This window comes from Ovis aries, chromosome 13, assembly GCF_016772045.2.
Source record: "Ovis aries strain OAR_USU_Benz2616 breed Rambouillet chromosome 13, ARS-UI_Ramb_v3.0, whole genome shotgun sequence".
Taxonomy (NCBI): Eukaryota; Metazoa; Chordata; class Mammalia; order Artiodactyla; family Bovidae; genus Ovis; species Ovis aries.
Genome location: NC_056066.1, coordinates 54,148,141 through 54,167,996, shown reverse-complemented (window position 1 = coordinate 54,167,996; position 19,856 = coordinate 54,148,141). Strand labels below are relative to the sequence as shown.

The 19,856-nt window shown below is 58.8% G+C and overlaps 1 protein-coding gene across 2 annotated transcripts; it reads left to right on the top strand.

The window, feature by feature from the left end:
- Positions 1 to 2,535: 2,535 nt before the first annotated feature.
- SLC17A9 (solute carrier family 17 member 9) lies at positions 2,536 to 18,272 on the top strand. Of its 2 annotated transcripts, XM_027976960.3 has the most exons (13): positions 2,536 to 2,686; positions 8,266 to 8,463; positions 8,693 to 8,832; positions 11,906 to 12,005; positions 13,284 to 13,414; positions 13,913 to 14,009; positions 14,179 to 14,275; positions 14,856 to 14,943; positions 15,592 to 15,626; positions 15,994 to 16,109; positions 16,720 to 16,775; positions 16,921 to 16,950; positions 17,333 to 18,272. In XM_027976960.3, the coding sequence occupies exons 1-13, from the start codon at positions 2,628 to 2,630 to the stop codon at positions 17,494 to 17,496; spliced, it is 1,311 nt and encodes a 436-aa protein (XP_027832761.1). In that variant the 5' UTR covers positions 2,536 to 2,627; the 3' UTR covers positions 17,497 to 18,272. The 2 variants fall into 2 exon arrangements, with proteins under 2 accessions (XP_027832761.1, XP_027832762.1); XM_027976961.3 differs by lacking the exon at positions 16,921 to 16,950.
- Positions 18,273 to 19,856: the final 1,584 nt, after the last annotated feature.

Sequence of the window (19,856 nt, the reverse complement as noted above, 5' to 3'; positions counted from 1 at the left end):
GAGCAACTCTGGAAGTAAAAGTCATGCAAGGTGCACAGGCCCCAAACAAGTAAGAGCTGAGGCCCCACCACCAGTGGGCACGGCTGGAACAGCTGTCACCAGCATTGGGGGCCAGGGCTAGTCTTTGTACACGACCCACTGATCACTCTCCACCTTGAAACTCAGGAACAGTGGGTTGGCTGGATATGAGGTCCCTCAGAGGTTACTGGAAGCTGGAGGCATGTCCGGCTGCTGCCAACGTGAGCATGGCTTCCTCTCGGGTTGGGACACGTGGTCTAGTGGCCCTAGCTGACACCCAGATCTTCTGCCTCATGGAGGATGGCCCTGTCCAGCTCAGAGGCTCAGGAAGGAGTCAGATGCTCACCCCTGGCCCTCCATTGGCTTCTGTGCATTCCGAGCAGCCCTCCACCTCTTGTTCCCCGCTAGCCAAAGCCTCCTCACCTTGGGCCTGGAGTACTGCAGTGGCCTGTCCTTCCTTGCCTATGCCTTTGCCATCCTGAGTGGTCCTCACGGCAGCCAGGGTGATCCTGTGACCCTCTGGGGCTTCCAGTGTCAGAGCCCTGGCTGGTCTCTACCTGACCACCAAGACCCATGAGCCTGCCCTTCCCCACTGCTTTGTCCCCCTTCCTGTCCCCTTACCCACCAGGCTCCTTGCGGTCCTGGAAGCTGCCCTGGGCCTCTGCCCACCCCACCCACATGCCCTGCTCATTCTCTGCTCTCAGACTTGATGCACAGGTCTTTGCAGGGACACTTCCCAGCCCATCCCATGGCAGAAGCCACTCTTCCCTGCCCTCTCGGTTTCCTTTCTGTGTTTTGTTCATGCACAGCTCCAGGAGCAGAGGGGCTTTGGGTAAGCAAATGACAAATGTCCCCCACGGTGCGGCTCTAGGTTTTCATATAAAATCACCATCAAGGACTTTCCTGGTGGTCCAGTAGTTAAGAATCCACCTTCCAATGCAGGGAACACAGGTTTGATCCTTGGCCAGAGAACTAAGATCCCACAGGCTGTGGGGTGAGTAGTTAAGTCCATGTGCTGCAACTGCTGAGCCTGCATGCCGCAGCTAGAGAGAAGTCTGCACACTGCAGTGAGAAATCCTGCATGCCACAACTAAGTCTCAATGCAGGGCTTCCCTGGTGACTCAGTGGTTCAAAATCCACCTGCCTATGCAGGAGACACAGGTTGGATCCCTGACGGATCCACGGAGCAACTCAGTGAGTGCACCACAGCTATTGAGCCTGTGCTCCAGAGCCTGGGAACCACGACTACTGAGCCCAGGCACCACAGCTACTGAAGCCTGCGTGCTCCAGAGCCTGTGCTTCACAAGAGACGCCACCACGATGAGAAGCCCACGCACCACAACGACGAGTAACCCCCCTCATCACAACTAGAGAAAAGCCTGTGTAGCCACGAAGACCCAGCACAGCCTAAAGTAAATAGATTTTTTTTTTTTTTAAGACCCAATGCAGCCAAAAATAAATTTTTAAAATCACCATCAAAGCTCTTGGGGCAATAGGTGGCAGTGAGCTGCCAGGTAGAATTTAGCAAGGATTCTCACACTTTCCTCAGTCCTGGGTTATTTGGGGGAGCGCTACTCTCTCCACACCGTCTTTCTGTCCCATTGAGCATTGTATGGGTGGAAGAAGTGCCATCTGCTGCTAGCATGTGCGGAGCAGGGCAAGCCAGGCCTGAGGTGGGCACCACTGCACAGAAGGAGCTAGGGGAGGGGGAAGGCCAAGGCCAAGAGCTAGGGCGTTTTAGGTTTTGTTCAGAGGGCCTCCTCCAGGTGTGACCTGGCCAGGTTCACCAGGCTGCCATGTAGGGGATGGATCCAGGGTGGTGGGGTGGAGGTGGGGTTGTGGGTGTGAAGAGGCAGCAGCTGGGAGAAGCAGAATTGCCCAGAAGTCCACTTGCTGCCTCTCTGGCTGTGCCCACCACCACTCGGTGTCAAGGCTTCTAAAGTTACAAGAATCCCCTCAAGAGCAAGAATCCCCCCAAGAGCGAGGATCCAGGGCCTGGCACCCGACAGGAGTCAGAACACTTGGTCCCCTCCGTGGGCTCTGGATCGCCAGGCTTCCCCCTGCGGCTCCAGGGTCCCGGGGCCAGACAGAGCCCACCTTCAAAGACCCACTTTGGAACTGGTTCCCTTCCACTCTTGCTCCCCTTGCAGTGGATGAGACCAACCCCAACTCTCACCTGAGGTGTGCACAGCCCTGCGAGGTGAAGAGCCCCCCGTGTGTGGACGGCATGCAGGCTGCCCGCCAGGATCACCGCCGGCTCAACCCCTCCAGAGCCCCATCCTTCCGGCCGGCTGCAGGGGAAGCGCCCGCGCCGTCCGTCTCGGACGTCCGCGGCGCCGCTAGGAGGCCCCGGGGCAGCAAGGGTTTGCCCCTCCCGCGGGAGCGCCAGGCCAGGCCTCCCCGACGGATATGAGTGGGGCGGGTACCGAGTTGCGGGCCCCGCCCTGCCCGCCCGCCCCCCGCGGTGGCCGTCCGGGGGCGACACGTCCTGGGAGCGCGCCGGACGGAAGCGCCGCTGGGACTGACACGTGGACTTGGGCGGCGCTGCCCGGTGGCTGGGCCGGGCGGGAGCGGCCCCGGACACGCTGCGCCCGCGCCGTCCACGCCCGATGCAGCCGTCCCCGGACGAGACCCGCAGGGACGCGGCGGAGGACACCCAGTGGTCCAGGTGGGGCCGCGTGCGTCGGGAGATGGTCAGGGGAGGGTGCGGGCGTCCTGGGCAGAGACAGCTCCCGCCGGCGGCACCTTTGCTCCGCCTAGGGGCCACGTACCTCTCTGCCGCCTCCCTTCCAACCAGGGCCCGGTTCTCCAGTGCCCCATCTGCAGTCCAGGTCGGGTCTTGGTGGGATGGGAGGGCTGGGGGCAGGGCCTCCCAGCTCATGACCACACACACTGACAGGCCCCAGCCCCGACCTGTGCCCACCCACCCGAGGGTCGCCTGTAGGAGCGCAGTCAGTGGGCTGGGGGCAGGGGGCTACGCTGGAACCTAAAGCAGACACTGACCCCCGCCTTCCTGTGCCAGCTGTGTGATGTACACAAGGTGCCCTGGGGGTGGGGGTTCACTGTACAGGGAGACCTTGGGCAGGTCATGGCCCTGCGCTGGGGGCTCCACCCCCCAGCATGACTCACACAGTGACCAGGGGCAAGAGTACCCCCTCCGGTCCTAGGGGGGCTGAGGTCCCCAAGTTAGTGAACGTCAGGCCCGGCCTCCCCTGACATCCCCCCGCCTCCCCGGAACTGGCCCTGCTTCCAGTGCCGGTTCATCTCCACTTCTGCATCCCCGTGGGCCTGCCTTGTGCCTTCCCCTTCCCCAGCCTCCCAAAGCCAGTCACAGGAAGACCTGAGGGGCCAGGGGCTCCCTGGGGACAGGGCCCAGGGACAGGGGAGCTCTAGAGCCCAAATCACGCACCAGGTGCCAAGTGCCCAGGAGGGCTGCCCACTGGGTGTACCTGCTTCGCACTCACCTGCTTCCTCCCCACCCTGCTGGTTGTCCAGGCGAGGCCTCCGCCCTGGAGCTGACCCAGGAGCCCTGAGCCAGAAGCCAACCCAAGTGACAGGAGCTCTGCAGGCGGCTGGGCAGAGGGCTGGAGCTTCTAGAGAGTCCTGTTGCTTTCTAACAGTCTGGCTTTGCCTTCACCACCTCCTTCCCTCCCTGCCTGGTTTGGAAAGGAGCACCTCCAGGCAGGCAGCGGGGTCCTGGGTGGAGTTGTTCACACCCTGTGTGGTTAAAGGTGATGAGAACTGTGACAAAGGGTTGTGGCAACTGTTTGTGGCTGCTGACTGCCGTGTGGACCACCCAGAGGCAGGGCCGTTCCCCAGGGACATACCTGACAGGGCAGCCGGCAGCCTCAGCCCCGCTTCTCTCTGGCCCTTGCCCTCTGTCCCCAGCAGCAAGCACAGTTCCCTTTTCTGAATCAAGGGTCCACGTGACCTCGTGTTTGCTCAACCATGGGTGCTTCTCAGGCATGGGGGCCTTTGGCAGGAAGCAGAAGTTTCTAGAAAAGTTGGGGGCATGGATGAGACTCAGGACTGGGCAGAGTGAGGGGATGAAGGTCTTCGGACTTTTCACGGCTGATCCTGTTGTGACCTTACGTGTTCCCAGCAAGCCCTGCTGGAGACCAGGATTCTGGATCTGGTGTTCTGATCAGTTGCCACATCTGGGTCGCCTGCCCCAGCAGACTTACTGGTTCTGTGTCCCCAGCACCTGTGAAGGATGTCCCTTCGCCCGGCCAGCGGCACTTCCTGCCACCTCAGCGACAGGGCTGCGGGTCCTCCAGAGCCCTGGGAGGAAGCCCACAGCACCCGGCCCTCCAGCTTCTATGGGGGTCCCCAGTCTGGCGCCTTAAACTCAGGGCCAACCGGTGGTCTGGAAGCTGATGCCTTTCCTGAACTCTCGGTGCCCTGCCAGCCTTCCAGAGTAGGCCAGTCTCAGCCGGCCTTCCCCGGTTTCCAACTGGACTTCCCACCCAGAGAGCAAACAGATCCAGGCTCCTGGAGTGTTGGCAAATTGCATCCAAAGGAGGGGCAGGTGTGCTGGGGGCGCGGTCCCATCTATGCAGGTGACCCTTCGTAGCTTTGGCCAGAGAAAGGAACAAAGCTTCCTTTTTAAAGGCACCTTCTGGCTGTGGCTGTTCGTGGAAGTCAGAAGCCCTGCTCCCCTGCATCTGGGCTCGCAGGGCTCACCTGTAGGCTGTGGAGGTCACCCTGCGCCAACCTCTGAGGCTCATGGACCTGCATTCACCAGTCCTCTGCCCGCTCCTGTCAGCTGGCCTGCTGTGCCAGGCTAGGAAAGTAGGGGCAAGAGGGGGGACTGGAGGCATTATTTCCATGGTCAGAGCCCCAGAGGAGACAGTCCTTGAGCTCTTCTGGGGTTGCTGAGCCAGTGCTTCCTGTGGCCTCCTTGGCCTTCCTGATGCCCCTCCCCTGTCCTACCCCCACCCCACTCACAGTCTGGTTCTGTCAAGAAAATTACCATTTGGGGCCACTAGGCCCCAGGAGAGTCCTCAACCTGCCCTGTGGGGTTCTGCCCCTGCTTCACCTCTCGAGAGAGAGGCAGCCGCCAGACCTGCCCCATCAGCCACTGCGCTGCTATCCCCACTTCTGAGTCATTCCAGTCACACTTTGCCAACCAGGAAGGAAGGTGGGGGCACGATGGCCTCTCCCTGGTCACTGAGGGTCACTAGGCAGTTTCCAAGGGGACACCTGCCCCCAACCAGTCGAGTGGATGGCTCCTGGGAGTGTAGAACGGCGGGCCTTCCAGCACGGGAAACTTTCCCACTGGACTCATAGGAAGCTCTAATATAAAATGTAAATTGTCACAGAATGCTGCCCAGGAGCCCCATCCTTGCCTCTCCTCAGGGCACCTAGAGACCAGAAACGCAGCATGAAATCTGTGGTCCAGTGCACCCGGGGAAACTGAGGCCCAGGGAAAGGGGGGCTCCCCCAGTCAGGCTGGGGCCCAGAGTAGCACCCAAGTGTCTCCTTGGGAGAGTTGCTCATCACATCAGACCGTTCCCTTCGTCCAGAGCTAACAGCACTTTGGACAGTAATTCCCAGACTCCTAACTGGCAAACACGACCCTCTGGGGAAGCAGGCTGGGCTTATGCCCCTCAAGTCCCCTCGAGAGGAGGTCTGTCTCCACTGGTGGGATTGCAGGACCCCACAGCCTCCAGCTGTGGGGGCAGCAGCTGGATGATGTCGCCCTAAGCCTCCCCCCACCCAGGGCGTCTGCAAGCCTGAGACACAGAAAGGCTCCCCATCTCGTTTCCCGGCCTGTGGGAAAGTGCACTAAGTTGCAGGGTGAGCGGAACGGGGTTGGGGGAGAAATGCTGGCAGGAGGTGGATGCTGTTGCCAAGCCTCCCCCGGCCCCACCCCCCCAAGTCAATGGCTCCTTGTTGAGGCTTCGAGTGCTGGCAGTCACCCTGCTAGTCACTGACCTGTGAAGGAGACAGGCGTCAGGGGAACGAGCCTGTCTTCACCGAGGAAACTGAAGCTCAGGAGGCCCGGTGGCTGGGCCCGTGTCCCCCCGACGTGGCTGCACTTGCCCCAGGTGGCAGTGGCCATGACCTGGAGATAATGGACATGGCCCATCGTGCCCATTTCCCACGCTCCTGGTGCGCGTGACACCCACTGGCTCAGGGCACAAAGTTGCACTCAGGGCCTCTGAGATCTCTTACTCCTGGGAGGCGTCCAGGCAAGGGCTCCGGCCCTCCCAGGGCCGGTCCTGGCCTCACCCTGGACTGTCCTCCAAGGCAGCCTCAGCCTGGGGGGATGCCACAGGGAGGGGATCTGCCCCCGTGTCCGCAGATGGAGTCCAAGCTTCTGCCGTCCTTGGCCCCTCTTGCTGTTTTCAGGTCAGTGTCCAGTGAGGCAGCCAAGGGAGCCCCCACCAGACAGGGGTTCAAAGATTTGAATGGGCTTGGGGCGCAAGGGTGAGACTCCGGGGTCCTGGCTCATCTCCCAGGTTTGAGGTCCCTGGCATCCTCTGTTCCTTTTTTTTTTTTTTTTGGCGACACTACTGCATGCCTTGTGGGATCTTAATTTCCCGACCAGGGGTTGAAACCCACCTCCCACCCCACCCCCCTATTCCTGACCACTGGACCACAGGGGAATTCCCTCTCCTGGACATGGGTTTGGGTAGACTCCAGCAGTTGATGATGGACAGGGAGGCCTGGCATATTGTGGTTCATGGGGTCGCAAAGAGTCGGAAACAACTGAGCAACTGAACTGAACTGAACTGTTCTGAGAACTGCCCGTGCACTCCTGCCGACCTTGCTTGCCCAGTAGCCTGCCCAAGGCCTTACAGCACTGATGCCTTGGCCCCTTTCCGCCAGGCCTGGGGGTGCGGGGGGGGCAGACTTGAAGCCTCTGCCCTGTCTCCTACCCACAACCTGAGCAGCATCTCACTCCTTCACCCTCCAACCTCACCCCTGCCCTAGGAGAACCCTTGCCCCAGTTAGGCAGGTGAGCCCAGGTGTAAGCAGGACACCCGAGACACCCCCTCAAGGCTGCCTCAAGGCCTCCCCACTCTCCTGACCCCCCCACCTCACCCCTGCCCTGGGAGAACCCTTGCCCCAGTTAGGCAGGTGAGCCCAGGTGTATGCAGTATCCCCAAGGCACCCCAAGGCTGCCTCAAGGCCTCCCCCACTCCTGAACTCCCCACTGCTGTGACCCCTGCAGGGGATGTCCCCACATTGCACAAAGACATCACAAGTCACTAGTGGTGCCCTCCCCCTCCCCCCACAGAAAGGGCACTGAGGCTCTTCTCTCTCTCATTTAAAAATCCCACCACCCCCGTCTCATCTTTAAGAACAGTTGTAGATTGGATCAAGAAGATCCCCTGGAGGAGGGCCTGGCAACCCACTCCAGTATTCTTGCCTGGAGAATCCCATGGACAGAGGAGTCTGGAGGTTATAGTCCCAAAGTAGGGTCTCAAACAGTTGGACATGACTAAAGTGACTTAGTATGCACGCACAGATTTACAGAGCTGCCATGAAGCTGGTAAAGACTTCCCTGTGCTCCACACCAGAGTCCCCTTTTCACATCCCAGATCAGTGTCCATTTGTCACTGTCCGTGGACTGCCGTGGACAGTACTGCCACCGAGCCACACTTGCTTGTGTCCTGCACTTCTCCCTGATGTCCTGGGATGCCTCTTCCCACCCTACCTTGGACCAGGGTCCCATAGGCGCTGAGCCCCTGGGCTCCTGTCTCTGGCTTCTCCTGATTTGGTGACTGATAATTGAGGAGTGCTGACAGGAGTTTGGAGGACAGTCCTCGTATGGATATTGTCTGGCAACCTTCCTAGGAGTTCGAGGCTGCCTCCCTGCTGCCCAGGCTCCTCCAAGGGGCCTCTGGCCTCCACAGCATGCTGGCCACCTTACACCACTTTCCCCTGAGTCCCCTGCTGAGCAGACCCAGCTTTCCTGGGGGCCTTGCAGGGGCCACGGCACTGCTCCTACCCCTGCTCTGCCTCAACTGGGGTCCTCTTGCCAGCCCGTTGCCTCCTTGGCGGGTTACACTTGGTCTGTGGAAACCGAGTCCCTGTGTCCTGGAGCACTGGATCTCCCTCACCGTAGCTTATTAACCTGCCCTCACTGGCCACCACGTGCTCCCACCTCCGCTGTTTCAGGGACCTCATGCATCGTTTCTAGCATCTGCCTCTTCCTCCCAGGAGTCACCAGACATGGACAGGTGGGCGTTCAAGAGGTGGCTGAGCTGTCCCTCACATCAGCCTCTCTCTCCCCAGGCCCGAGTGCCAGGTATGGACAGGGACACTGCTGCTGGGCACATGCCTGCTCTACTGCGCCCGCGTCAGCATGCCTGTCTGTGCCGCCTCCATGAGCCAGGACTTCGGCTGGAACAAGAAAGAGGCCGGCGTCGTGCTCAGCAGCTTCTTCTGGGGCTATTGCCTGACTCAGGTGGTGGGCGGCCACCTGGGGGACCGGTAATCCCTGCCCCCCAGGCAAGGCTGGGGGAGGGGGCTCCTAGGAAGGGAATGTGGGGACTGGGAGACCTGAGGTCCAAGTGGGGGTGAGCTGGGCCAGCACTCAGCTGTTTTGGGATGCTTGGCAGGCAGGGACCTTGCCTCCTCCTCAGCAGGATCTCCTAGTCCAGCCCATCCTGGCAACCTGGCCACACGGCTCCTCATGGCCACCCTTTCGTCCCCCTTGCAGGATCGGCGGCGAGAAGGTCATCCTACTCTCGGCTTCAGCCTGGGGCTTCATCACCGTGGCCACTCCCCTGCTCGCACACCTTGGCAGCGCCCACCTGGCCTTCATGACCTTCTCTCGCATCCTCACCGGCTTGCTCCAAGGTAGGGGCCCAAGCACAGCAGAGCAAGGGATTGTGTGCACATGTGTGTGTGTGCATGAGTACCTGTGCACATGGGCGTGTGTTCAGGCAGGTGCTCCTGAGTGAGCGCACATGTCCTTGTGTGGGGGCCTGTGTATGGTATGCCTCAAAGTCTGCCTCAAATCACAGCGGGTGCATCAGCACCCAGGGCTGCTGCTGGTGAGGCCACGCCCGGTGGGGCAGGCAGTCAGTGGAGGACCATTCCCACTGGCGCGCAGCCAGCTCTGTCTCACACCCCTGCACCGGTGTTTGTCTGTGCGCTGATGCCTTGGCACCTGAGCACTTTCTGTTTTCTAGAGTCACTTCACAGGCTGGCTGGCACCTTCTAATGTCACATGTCCTCCTGCCACAAAGTCTGCTCCAGGGATCTGGTGGCCACCAGGCTGCCTCGTGGTGCTGTCAGCTCCACCACGGGGATGTGCCCAGTTGGAGGCCACACCCCACACTGGCTGGGCCAGTGGGCAGAGGGATGGCAACATTCCCAAGACCTCTGGGTCTCATGCTTTGGGGACGTTACGCTTCTGGAGAGAGGCCTCCTCAAAGACCTCTGGGGGCGGGGCCGGGGGGGGGGGTTGGTGGCAGGGTCTCACGCCTTCCCTCCAGGGGTAGGATGACCTTCTGAGCTCTTGCCCTACCCCAGCCTGACATCTGACAGGATACACCCCCTTCCTTACCGTGTCTCCCGCTTCCCAGAGCCCAGGCCAGGGGTAGGCTTGTTTCCAGCCCACACCGCCAGGATCCCAGACATCCTGGACTGGGCCTCTGCCTGCTTCCTGATCAGTCCCATCAGCCCAGCCTACAGGTGGTCCTCGTGCTCCAGGCAGTCCAGAAGCTGCGCTCCTTCCAACTCACCCCACGTGACCATGGCTAGTACTGTCTGTCCTGCAGCTGAGGCAGGACTGAGCTGTGTGACACCTGGCTGGGGGCTGCCCACTGCACCCGGCTGGGTGGCCGTCAGCTCAGCTGTTTCTTCCCATCTTCCTAGGAGACAGAAGGACTTCTCTGTGTGGCCTGTTACAGTGAAAAGACCAGGGGTCCAGGGGCAATTCTCACCCCGGGTGACCAGCACTTGGTTTGGGCAGTGCTGGGTCCCAAAGGGAAGGTGGGGGCCATGTCCTGTCCTAGTGCCTGGCCTCTGAGCTTCTCCTGGGTGCTTTTGGAGAAAAACCCAGTGTAACAGGCAACAGTTGCAGCCCCCCAGTACAATTTTTTTTCCCAAAACTAGAGTTTGAAATAATTATAGCTTCACAGGAAGTTGCAATGCAAGGTGTAGGGAGGCCCTGAGCTGCCCCCCACCACCCCCGCAACCTCCCTGTAGTGACATATCCCATAGCTACAGGGCAATGTCACAGCCAGGACCCGGCATTGTTGTCCCTCAAGGCCGTTCAGGTCTCACATTCGTGCACCGTGTGTGTTAGTGTGTGCACTTGTCATGTGTGTGCATGATCCCCCGTGTCGGTGCCAGGACTCTGGAGCCCTTGAGAGCCGGCGTAGTTCCCCTCCGCACCACCCCCAACTGCCGGGGTCCAGCCCCGGTGGATCCAGGGAATTCGAAGCGGGGACGGCGTTGACAAAGAGAAACTTATTTATTAATATAGAAATACAAGATTAGATTAGGAGAAATAGTGTAGTAGGAAATTTAGGTGGAGAAAAAGAGGCTGAATAACTTGGTTTACGGGGAAAACCAATAAAACCTCGAGACAAGAGGTTTGCACCATCTACGTTAGGCCACCAGCGCCCACTTGAATATCGAAGGGTGCCCCGCCTTAGGCTCCCTTTCGCATGGATCTTAGCAGCCAGGGAAAGTAAGTAGACGTGGTGAGCCTCCCTGCTCCAGATGGGAATTCAGCGGAAAAAGGGAAGAAAAGAACGACATGGGGAAGCCCAGCATCGGTGCAAGACTCCAAAGACTCCACTTTCAAAATCAGCTTATATACCCCAAGTTGTACATAAAGAAATAATGGAATATGCAGAGTTATGCAGGGGCAGCAGTCCTGACCCTCATTGAGACAAGGCTTTCTTTTTGCATACCCTCCCGTAAACAAAAGGTCTCAGGTGGTTTACATTATCTTCTGGCCAAGAGGCCTGTTAACGTTTTTATGGCTCTCTTCCTGGATAATTGTCTATCAACCAGAAAATTCCTTTTCCCTAGAAGTGTTTTTTCTTTACTCTGCATCACCCTCAAAGTACTAAATAAAGTTACATTCCTGTAGAACAAAGGTGCAGTGGGTTATAACAAAGAAAGTACTTAACTCAAAGATCTAATGTTGCTAATACCAGGTCTACTACCTGTTTTTCTATATATCAACTATCTCTATAAATAAAAGATATGAAAATTTGGCAGCAAGTATTGGCTCAACAAATGAAACCTTTAATCAGTCCTATTCTAATGATTTTGACTCCTCGGAAGCCCCTACATTCCTAGGATGTTTTAAGCTTCCTGTGCCTCCTGCGGTCAGGAGGCCTCAAACAATCACATGCACAGCTGTATGAGTCCTGCAGGCAGGCTAGAAAGCCATCAGAGGGGTTTTTGGATTGAAACACTCGTATTATGCCCAGGAGATTTATTATCTAAAAGCTCTAATTTTTTCCAGAAAAAGGTGATGGGGGGACAGCCCCCTGTTAATGACAGAAGAGTAGGTGGAAAGCATAACACAGTAAAGCAGGCAGACTCTGGTCTTGGGGGGTGGATGCTCAGGAAATTCCAGGGGGAACCCCTGAAGCCTGATCACGTCCTTGCGTTTTGTCAGGCTTCCTTCCGCATGACCTTGTCACGGGCGGGATTCCTCATGCTGGCCCCCGGCACCCAACCGCCCCAGCTGAGTGTCTCCTTGGCCAAGTGTCAGGAAAAGCCCAGATCCACTGTCCCGGGGGTGATGCAAGGAGGAAGGAGACCTGGGCTTGGACAATCACCCAGGGCCCCTGGTGCTTCCAGCCCATCTCTCATGGTTCGACCTGCTGCCCTGGTGGGCCTCGTGGGCCACCTGGCTTGGGACACAGCTCCACAGGGCCCCTTCCTTCTCCACCTGCTCCAGGGGTTTACTTCCCTGCGCTGACCAGCCTGCTGTCCCAGAAGGTGCGGGAGAGTGAGCGAGCCTTCACCTACAGCACCGTGGGGGCCGGCTCCCAGTTCGGGTAAGTCCCAGCCTGGGGCTGGTGGGGACAGGCCACTCGTGCGAATGCCACAGGGCAATGCATGTTCAGTGATGGTGACACATGGAGAGTCTGCTCCTGGAGGCACTTGCTGCCCAACCCCCCCACCACTGTGTCTGCTCTGTCCCCCTGGGGCCGATGGGCTTTGGGGCTCTTGCCCGCTTACATTCCCTTCCTTCTGCATTGACAGAACTGGATGGGGGCCATCCCCATGGGGGAGGTGGCCTGCATTTGCTTTAGAGTGCACCCATCATGGTCCAGTCATGACAGATCTGATCCTGTGTCCCTCCCCACTGCATGTCCCCCAGAGCACCAGACCCTCCGTGGGGTGTCTTGCTGTCCTAATGGGGCTTCACAACCCCTGGGTTCAGAGCCTCACTTCACTGCTGCTGAGTTCCAGGCAAGAATGCAGAGGGGCCAGGGGTTCCTGTCGGGGTGCTGAGAGCTGCCCAGATGGAAACCCTGGGTGCCCAGTGAAACGTGAATTTCAGAGAAGCAATATGAGACAGATCACACCAAAAAAGGTTCATAGTGCATCTGAAATCCCATCTCACTGGGTGATCTGGACCTGTTGGGTGGGAGCAGGTAGAAGGGAGACACAGGGAGAGACCATGCACACCCCCCTCCCCTCAGATGGGGAAATGGAGGCTCAAAGCAGAAGACAGCCTCCACAGGCCTTGATGGGAAGCTTTTTCCTTCTTTTTCCTTCTTTAAGCATCTCCTGGTTGAGCCTCGGCAGATGGGGTCAGTGGGGAGAAGCTCCTGGACAGACAGGCCAGCCTGTGGCGGGGAGGCCCCCAGGACACAGGATCAACAGGACACAGGGAGGCGGTTGGGTTTGGAGGTTGTTTCTGCGTTTAGAAGTCTTTTTGAAATTTCATCCTCTCTGATAATGAGGAGCTGAAAAACAGCGTGGAGGTTTTATGTCAGCGAATTCTTGTCACCACTGTCTTCTCGTTGCCTTTTTTTTATTTTAAAAAGATTAACATGCAAATGTAGGGAGATCGTAGAGCAAAGCAGGGGCCCTGTGCCATGTCATGGCTGCGTGGCTGTGCCTGAGTCCATGCCGGCCTGTGGCATCAGAATGCCCTCCAGCTCGCACCCCTAGCATCCCACACAGAGCCTGCCCTCTTGGGCAGCTGCTCCACAGATGACAGGGTGCCCTGTTTTCCAGGGACTTAGCTCACACAGGGTGGGGTCCAGGAGGCAGCTCTGGCCCCAGTGAAGCGAGGGTTCTGGCCACAACCACTGTCTTTGCAGGACGCTGGTGACTGGGGCTGTGGGCTCCCTGCTCCTGGACTGGTATGGCTGGCCAAGCGTCTTCTACTTTTCGGGCGGGCTCACCCTGCTGTGGGTGGGTTATGTGTACAGGTGTCTCCTAAATGAGAGAGGTATGTGCCACTCCCCGGGGAGGTTGGGAGGCCTGGTGCCCTCCTGGTGCCTCATCCCCTCCAGGGAGGTGCCACTGAACCCCAAGAGCAGGTGGGCCTGAGGACCCAGGGCTGCAGCTCTGCCCTCCAGAGAAGGATCCCCCAGTTAGAGAGGACGCCTGCTCCCTGAGTCTCATCTGGGCTATGGTCAAGTCTGGGAATGTTGGATGAATGCAGGCATGCAGGGGCTACTCAGCCAGCACAGGCAGTTTGCAGGGGAAGTGGTGGCCTCCGGTGACAGGAGTGGGGCCTGGGAGGATTGAGGGCTCGGGGGACAGATGGTCAGCACTAATGTCCACCCCTGAAGGCAAGTGCTGCCGACCCCAGGCACTGGCAGAGAGGGTGTACAGCCCCTACGCACAGTCAGGGGCCCACAAGCTGCCCCCAGCATCTGGTCTCTGGGAGCAGGTCCATCCTCCCACCTGGATGGCTTTCACGTGGGCCTGCCTCCCCCTTCAGATCTCATCCTGGCCCTGGGCATCCTGGCACAAGGCCTGCCCGTGTCCAGACACACCAAGGTGCCCTGGAGACAGCTCTTCCGAAAGCCTTCTGTCTGGTGAGCGGGCTGTTGTGGGGACAGGGTTTGGGGGCCTGGATCCACCGCCGCAGGGGAGCGGCCGGCATGGAGGCAGCTCCACTCTGGGCTCCCCGCTCTCAGCCCCTGGCCACCCTGGTGTGGGGACGGGCTCCAGGTGTGGATGCTGAGCCTGGCGCCTGCCCCCCAGGGCAGCCATCGTCTCCCAGCTCTCAGCGGCCTGCTCCTTCTTCATCCTCCTCTCCTGGCTGCCGACCTTCTTTAAGGAGACCTTCCCCAGCTCCAAGGTGGGTTGGCCACCAGGCAGCTCGCAGGGTGGGGGGCACTGCAAGGCATGTGCAGAGAGCTGGGTTCCTTCCATCCAGGCTCTGGCAGTTCTGACACCATGTGGCTCAGCGCCAGAGCCGGGGTGCAGCCGGAGAGGCCCAGCTGCTGCCCTGTCTGCCCACCCAACTGTGGACAGTCCTTCCTGGGGTTGGGGGGCATGCAGGGCTCCTGATGTGGGCACCCATGTCCTGCAGTCAGCCTGGCTGGCTTCACCCCAGCCGCCCAGCCACCAGACCTCCTGGTGAGCAGGAACTTCGGGTCACACACTCTAGGCGGGATGCAATCCCCAGCTCTGCCCCCACCCTGTGGGGAGCCACGAGGGAGCTCCTGCTCACAGGGGAGACGGCACCAGTAGTGCTTGGTCCATGTCAGGGATGGATTAGGGTCTGGGAGGCCGGGCTGGGAGGCCTAGCCTGTGGGCAGAGGAGAGACTTACTGCGCAGTGGTCATGGGCAGCGGCCACCCCACCCCTTTGTCCTCTCCGGAGGGCCAGGTGCCCATTCTGGATGCCTCTTAGGTCCCTCCACTCCCTCCCTCCAGGGCTGGGTCTTCAACGTGGTGCCCTGGCTGGTGGCCATTCCCGCCAGTCTGCTCAGCGGGCTTCTCTCCGACCATCTCATCAATCAGGGTGAGCCGTGGGGGAGCGGTGGGGGGCATCCCTCCTGGGTGCCGCTATAGCAAGGAGGAGGCCACACCCCTGAGGACTGGCCATGATGTGGGTCCCCGGTCCAGAGAGCCAGCCCTGGGGGCCCTGGTGCCCGGATCCCAGCCTCACAGCCAATGGCTGCCTCCAGCCTGCCACCTCCCTAGTCTGTTCCCCATGAAGGGGACATAGTCGCCGTGGAGCAGTCGATTCTCCCACCTAGGTGCTAAACGCAGTCCCCCTGGTGGGGTCAGAGCACAGACCTGCACACCCATGCCCTGAGGATGACTGTCTCGCAGGCACACTCCCCACGACCCTGCCCTACATGGCCTTAAATGTCAGCCTTGTCCTCGTTACCAAAGGAACCACGCACTCACTGAGGGAAAAGTAGAAATTTGCAGAAACACAAAGAAAACATTTTGTAATCACTGAGGGACTTGCTTTGCCCGGCATCTAAGTGCACACACACACTCATACACGTGTGCACATGGCTCAGATGACGCAGGCGGTCCCCCGCGAGCCCGGCCCGGCCCTCCTCTCCCCGCAGCCCTGCCGGGTGGGACCCTTCCGGATACCGTCAGGGGTGGGGCAGCACAGATGGCCAGCAGGACGCTCTGGTCTCCCCCTGTCCAGGTTACAGGACCATCACCGTTCGGAAGTTCATGCAGGTAGGAAGGTCCTGAGACCGCTCTCTCCCGACTCTCTCCCACTCTCACCCTGTTTTGCTCCCGGGGCCCCTGACCTAGAAGGTGGCTAGTGTGGTACAGTGGCTGGAGGGCTCCCTGGGTCAGCTATGGGGACTGGTCTGGCCGACTGAGGCCCTTCCTTGAGCCCCGGTGCCCATTTCTGGGCCTGGGTCTGTGCTCATCGACTAGGGCTTGTCTGGCTGCAGCTAGCATGGCCAGCTGGTTAGTGTAGCCTTGTTCCGTGTCCTCCGGGCAGGCCCAACCTGAGAGGAAGCCCCACCCACCCTCATTCAGGGCAGCCCAGGAAGGCCCAAGGCTCCCGCCGCGTCCCTACTTGTCTCTCCTGCAGGTGATGGGCCTTGGCCTGTCCAGTGTTTTTGCCCTGTGTCTGGGCCACACGTCGAGCTTTTGTAACTCCGTGGTGTTTGCGTCAGCCTCCATTGGCCTCCAGACCTTCAACCACAGGTGAGGGCCAGGTGCCTCATCCGCCAGAGCCCCCCATGCCGCCTCTGGGCTCCCGGGTCCTGGGTGCAAGGGAGGAGCCCTGTGGTTCGTGGTGCAGTGACATGGAGGGTGGGCAGTGACAGGTGACAAGTGAGCCACAAGGTGAAGAGGAATGGAGCCGGTAAGGACCTGGGCTTTTTGGGAAAACGAAGCGGTGTTTGGGCAGGGGCCAACAGAGGAGATGCTGATCTCTGAGCAGCATCCTCTGAGCCAAAGGTGGGGATCCAGCCTCATGTCCCACAGCCTGCTCTGCAGGCCCCCAACCTGCACTGCAGCTCAGCGTTTAATCAGGAAAACAGCTCTGAATTGTTCTGAGTTGGAACCTGATGTCGTTTTCCAAATTATTGGGCAGCAAAGTGTGTGTGCACTTAAGCAAGCTTGCCTCCCATCTTATTTCATCCTGGGAGTGGGTCCCGTGCCATCACCACTGCTGAGCTGGGGCTGACCTCCTGTTGTGGTGGGCAGGCTTGGCTGGCCTCTGGGATCCAGGTGATCAGAAGAGCTATGGCTGGCATGGTGGCTGGCAGCCATCCTGTGGTCACTTGCCCTTGTTCTCTTCTCTTTCCCGCAGCGGCATTTCTGTTAATATCCAGGATCTGGCCCCTTCCTGTGCCGGCTTTCTGTTTGGTAAGGACCACAGGCCCTCTTTGAAAAGGAAGTAGCTGCCCCTTCCTGCTCAGGGCCCCTAGGACCTATCCCTGGGCAGGTGGGCTGTAGGAGGGTTCCAGTGGGTTTCCACTGACCAATCCTCATTCTCCCTGTCCTATTCCAGGCGTGGCCAACACAGCCGGGGCCTTGGCAGGTGAGAGGTGGGCTGGGATCCCCTGCCTGCGGGTATCAAGCTGCCCCCTTCCGTGTCCTCCCACCCTCTGCCTCAGCCCTCAGGATGGGGCGTGGTACCCCTTGGAGGGTCCCAAAGTGTTAGAGCAGTTGGGGGGAGCTCAGACCCTGGAGCTAGCCGCAGGGCGAAAATAGAACTGCCTTCCGTGGTGTTCACACTCACAATGACATGGAACTCCTGCACATGTGTGGGTCCTCAGAGTCTGAGGACTGGATTGCATTGACAGGGCTGGTGCCCTCAGGGCCCCTAGCTTCTCTCCACACTATCCTCGCAAGGGCTGGACAGCCTGTCCTCAAGCCGGCCTGTCTGTCTCCCAACCGGCCCGTCCCCTCTTTCGGTACAGGTGTCGTGGGCGTGTGCCTGGGCGGCTACCTCATCGAGACCACGGGCTCCTGGACATCTGTGTTCAACCTAGTGGCCGCCATCAGCAGCTTGGGGCTGTGCACCTTCCTTGTGTTTGGGAAGGCCCAGCGGGTGGACCTGAGCCCCGCGCATGAGGACCTCTAGCCGCCCTGACCTACATCCCTGAGGACCTTGGGCCATCAGCAGGGAACTGGTCCCTGCTTAGGGCCCCTTTGCTCCTGGCCCTAAAGGGAGGGAGCCTCAGCCCAGGGGGGCGCGGCCTGCTTCCCCTGCCCATGGGGATCACACCCTTCTTCCAGCTGGGGAAACTTCAGTGTGGGTGGGTTAGCATCTTTAGTAGCAGCAGCTTCATGACAGACACAGCGTATTCTGGGTGGATTCATATGTGCCCCATGCGGGAATCCCTCCCTGGGGTCATGTTGGTGCAGGGCGGGCGGTCAACTGGAGTCTCCCCCCAGAACCTCCTTGGCTTTGTGTTTCGGCACTGGGGGCCAGATCATGCTCTGGAGGGGGCCATCCTATGCACTGTAGGGTCTTCAGCAGTATCCCTGGCCCCCACCCACCAGACAGGCCCCTAGTCCCAACAGCCAGCCCTGCCTCCTGACATGACCAAGTGTCCCCAGAGGACCTGTCCCTGGTGCCCCTCCGGTGAATCCCTGGGCACTGCTGATGGACCTGCTCCCCTAGTGCCTCGTGAGGGTGTGTGGGCACCCTTCCTGGGCAGGACGCACCCTGAACCAGTGAAACCCCTTGTCCTCCTCGTCTTTCTCCCTTCCTGTTTACAGTAGAGGGGCCAATTGTCTTAGAGATTAATAATAGACTCTGCAAGATGTATATGTAGAAAAAAGAAACTATGAGAATATGGAAAATCACATCAAAGCCTTATTTAAATTATGACTATTAAACTATTTAAAAGAAGACCATTATGTCATTTAACACTCTATTTATAAAAAGAATAAACACATGTTAAAGATTTATGTCATTCATTCGAGGAAACCCGCAAAGTGTTACAAACAGTTCAAAGAAAACGTCACGAACAGACAGATACACTGATCCACGTGGGTGCTGACACGAGTGCGCAAACACCACTGAGGTGGGCCTTCCTTGCTCCGCCCCAGACAGACCCTGTCTGCGCATCTGTATCAGAGCCTCTTGGTGGTGCTGTCCTCTGTGCGGATTCCAGAATCAGACGAATCCCAATTTTCCATGTGAGCAAAGATTTCCCCCAACAGCCCCCCACCCCCGCTTTTGATCGGGAAGAATCAGAAAGATTCTCGATTACAAAGTGAGTCTGGCCTCTGTGGGTTTGGCCTGATTGTTTACAGAAATGCAGCAAGAATATGAATTTACGGTGAAGGCCTTTCTGTTTGCTTGGCTGGGGTTTTTCGCAAGAAACCTCAGGTGGAATTCCAGGCCATGCTGTTCTGAGATGGGAACCAAGCCCAGAAAGTTCCCCCACGGTGGGGTGCCCTCCTTAGGACACGGGATGCAGGACAGCCATGGACTTGTGGCTGTTTATGAGTGCTGCTGTATGTTCACCTTGTTGAGCAAGCATCACCCCCATCTCAGCCATGACTTTCTCCCAAATGAGAACTGTCCCCTCCTTGCCAGACCCTGGCATCTACCATCTGTGTTCTGTCTCTATGACGCTGACCCCTCGAGGCCCTCTTGGGAACCCATCCTACAGTATTTGTCCTTTCATGATGGCTCATTTTGCTAAACACGATGTCCTCACTGTGCATCCGTGCTGGATCATGTACCAGGATTGCCTTCCTTTTTAAGTCCATGTAATATTCCATCGTATGGATGGACCATGTCTTGTTTATCTCTTCATCTGTCAGGGGGACACGGGCTGCTTCTACCTCGGCCACTGTGGATTCACTGCTGTAAGCCTGGGAGTAAGAATAACACTTTTGTCTTTTGTTGTTCAAAAAACCTCATGGGCTGCAGCAGCTGGGCTCCCCTGTCCTCCACTGTCTCCCGGAGTTTGCTCACACTCATGTCTGTTGAGTTGACGATGCCATCCACCATCTCATCTTCTTTCACCCTCTTCTCCTTTGTCTTTAACCCACAGCGAACTGTAAACTGAGGCTGAGAGACGGCCCTGCCTGTGGGAACACAGCCATGGTGTCTCTGGGCTTGAGTCCTGAGGGATGGGGGCCCAGGGCACTCATGTAAACTGGGATCCCAGGCCTCCTGGATGCCGAGTCTGGTTGGACTTCTGTCACGGCCTCACTGTCACCGCCTCACAGGACAGGAGAGGGAGGAGCCGGGGTGGGGGCACTGGGCCTGCTGTGAGCAGCTGGGCCTTCTCCTCCCATCACTGCTGTTCCTGGTCCTGAGTATCCTCTAGGATCTGGGTACAGCCCCACCCCTTCCCAAGGCCAATACTGGGCCCCGGAATGGGCTCCTTGGATTCCAGGTGAAAGCTTTTGCTGGTGGGCAGGCAAGTGCCGTTAGCAGAGACAGGGCGGGTAGGCAGGCCTGGCCCTGGTCATGTGTTA

What these genes read in the sequence shown, in the direction of transcription:
- SLC17A9 (XM_027976960.3), top strand. Translation starts at nt 2,628, where the DNA reads ATGCAGCCGTCCCCGGACGAGACCCGCAGGGACGCGGCGGAGGACACC. An exon ending in CGACCATCTCATCAATCAGG is followed by an intron (nt 14,944 to 15,591) that starts GTGAGCCGTGGG and finishes CCCCCTGTCCAG; the next exon opens with GTTACAGGACCATCACCGTT. An exon ending in CTCCAGACCTTCAACCACAG is followed by an intron (nt 16,110 to 16,719) that starts GTGAGGGCCAGG and finishes TCTTTCCCGCAG; the next exon opens with CGGCATTTCTGTTAATATCC.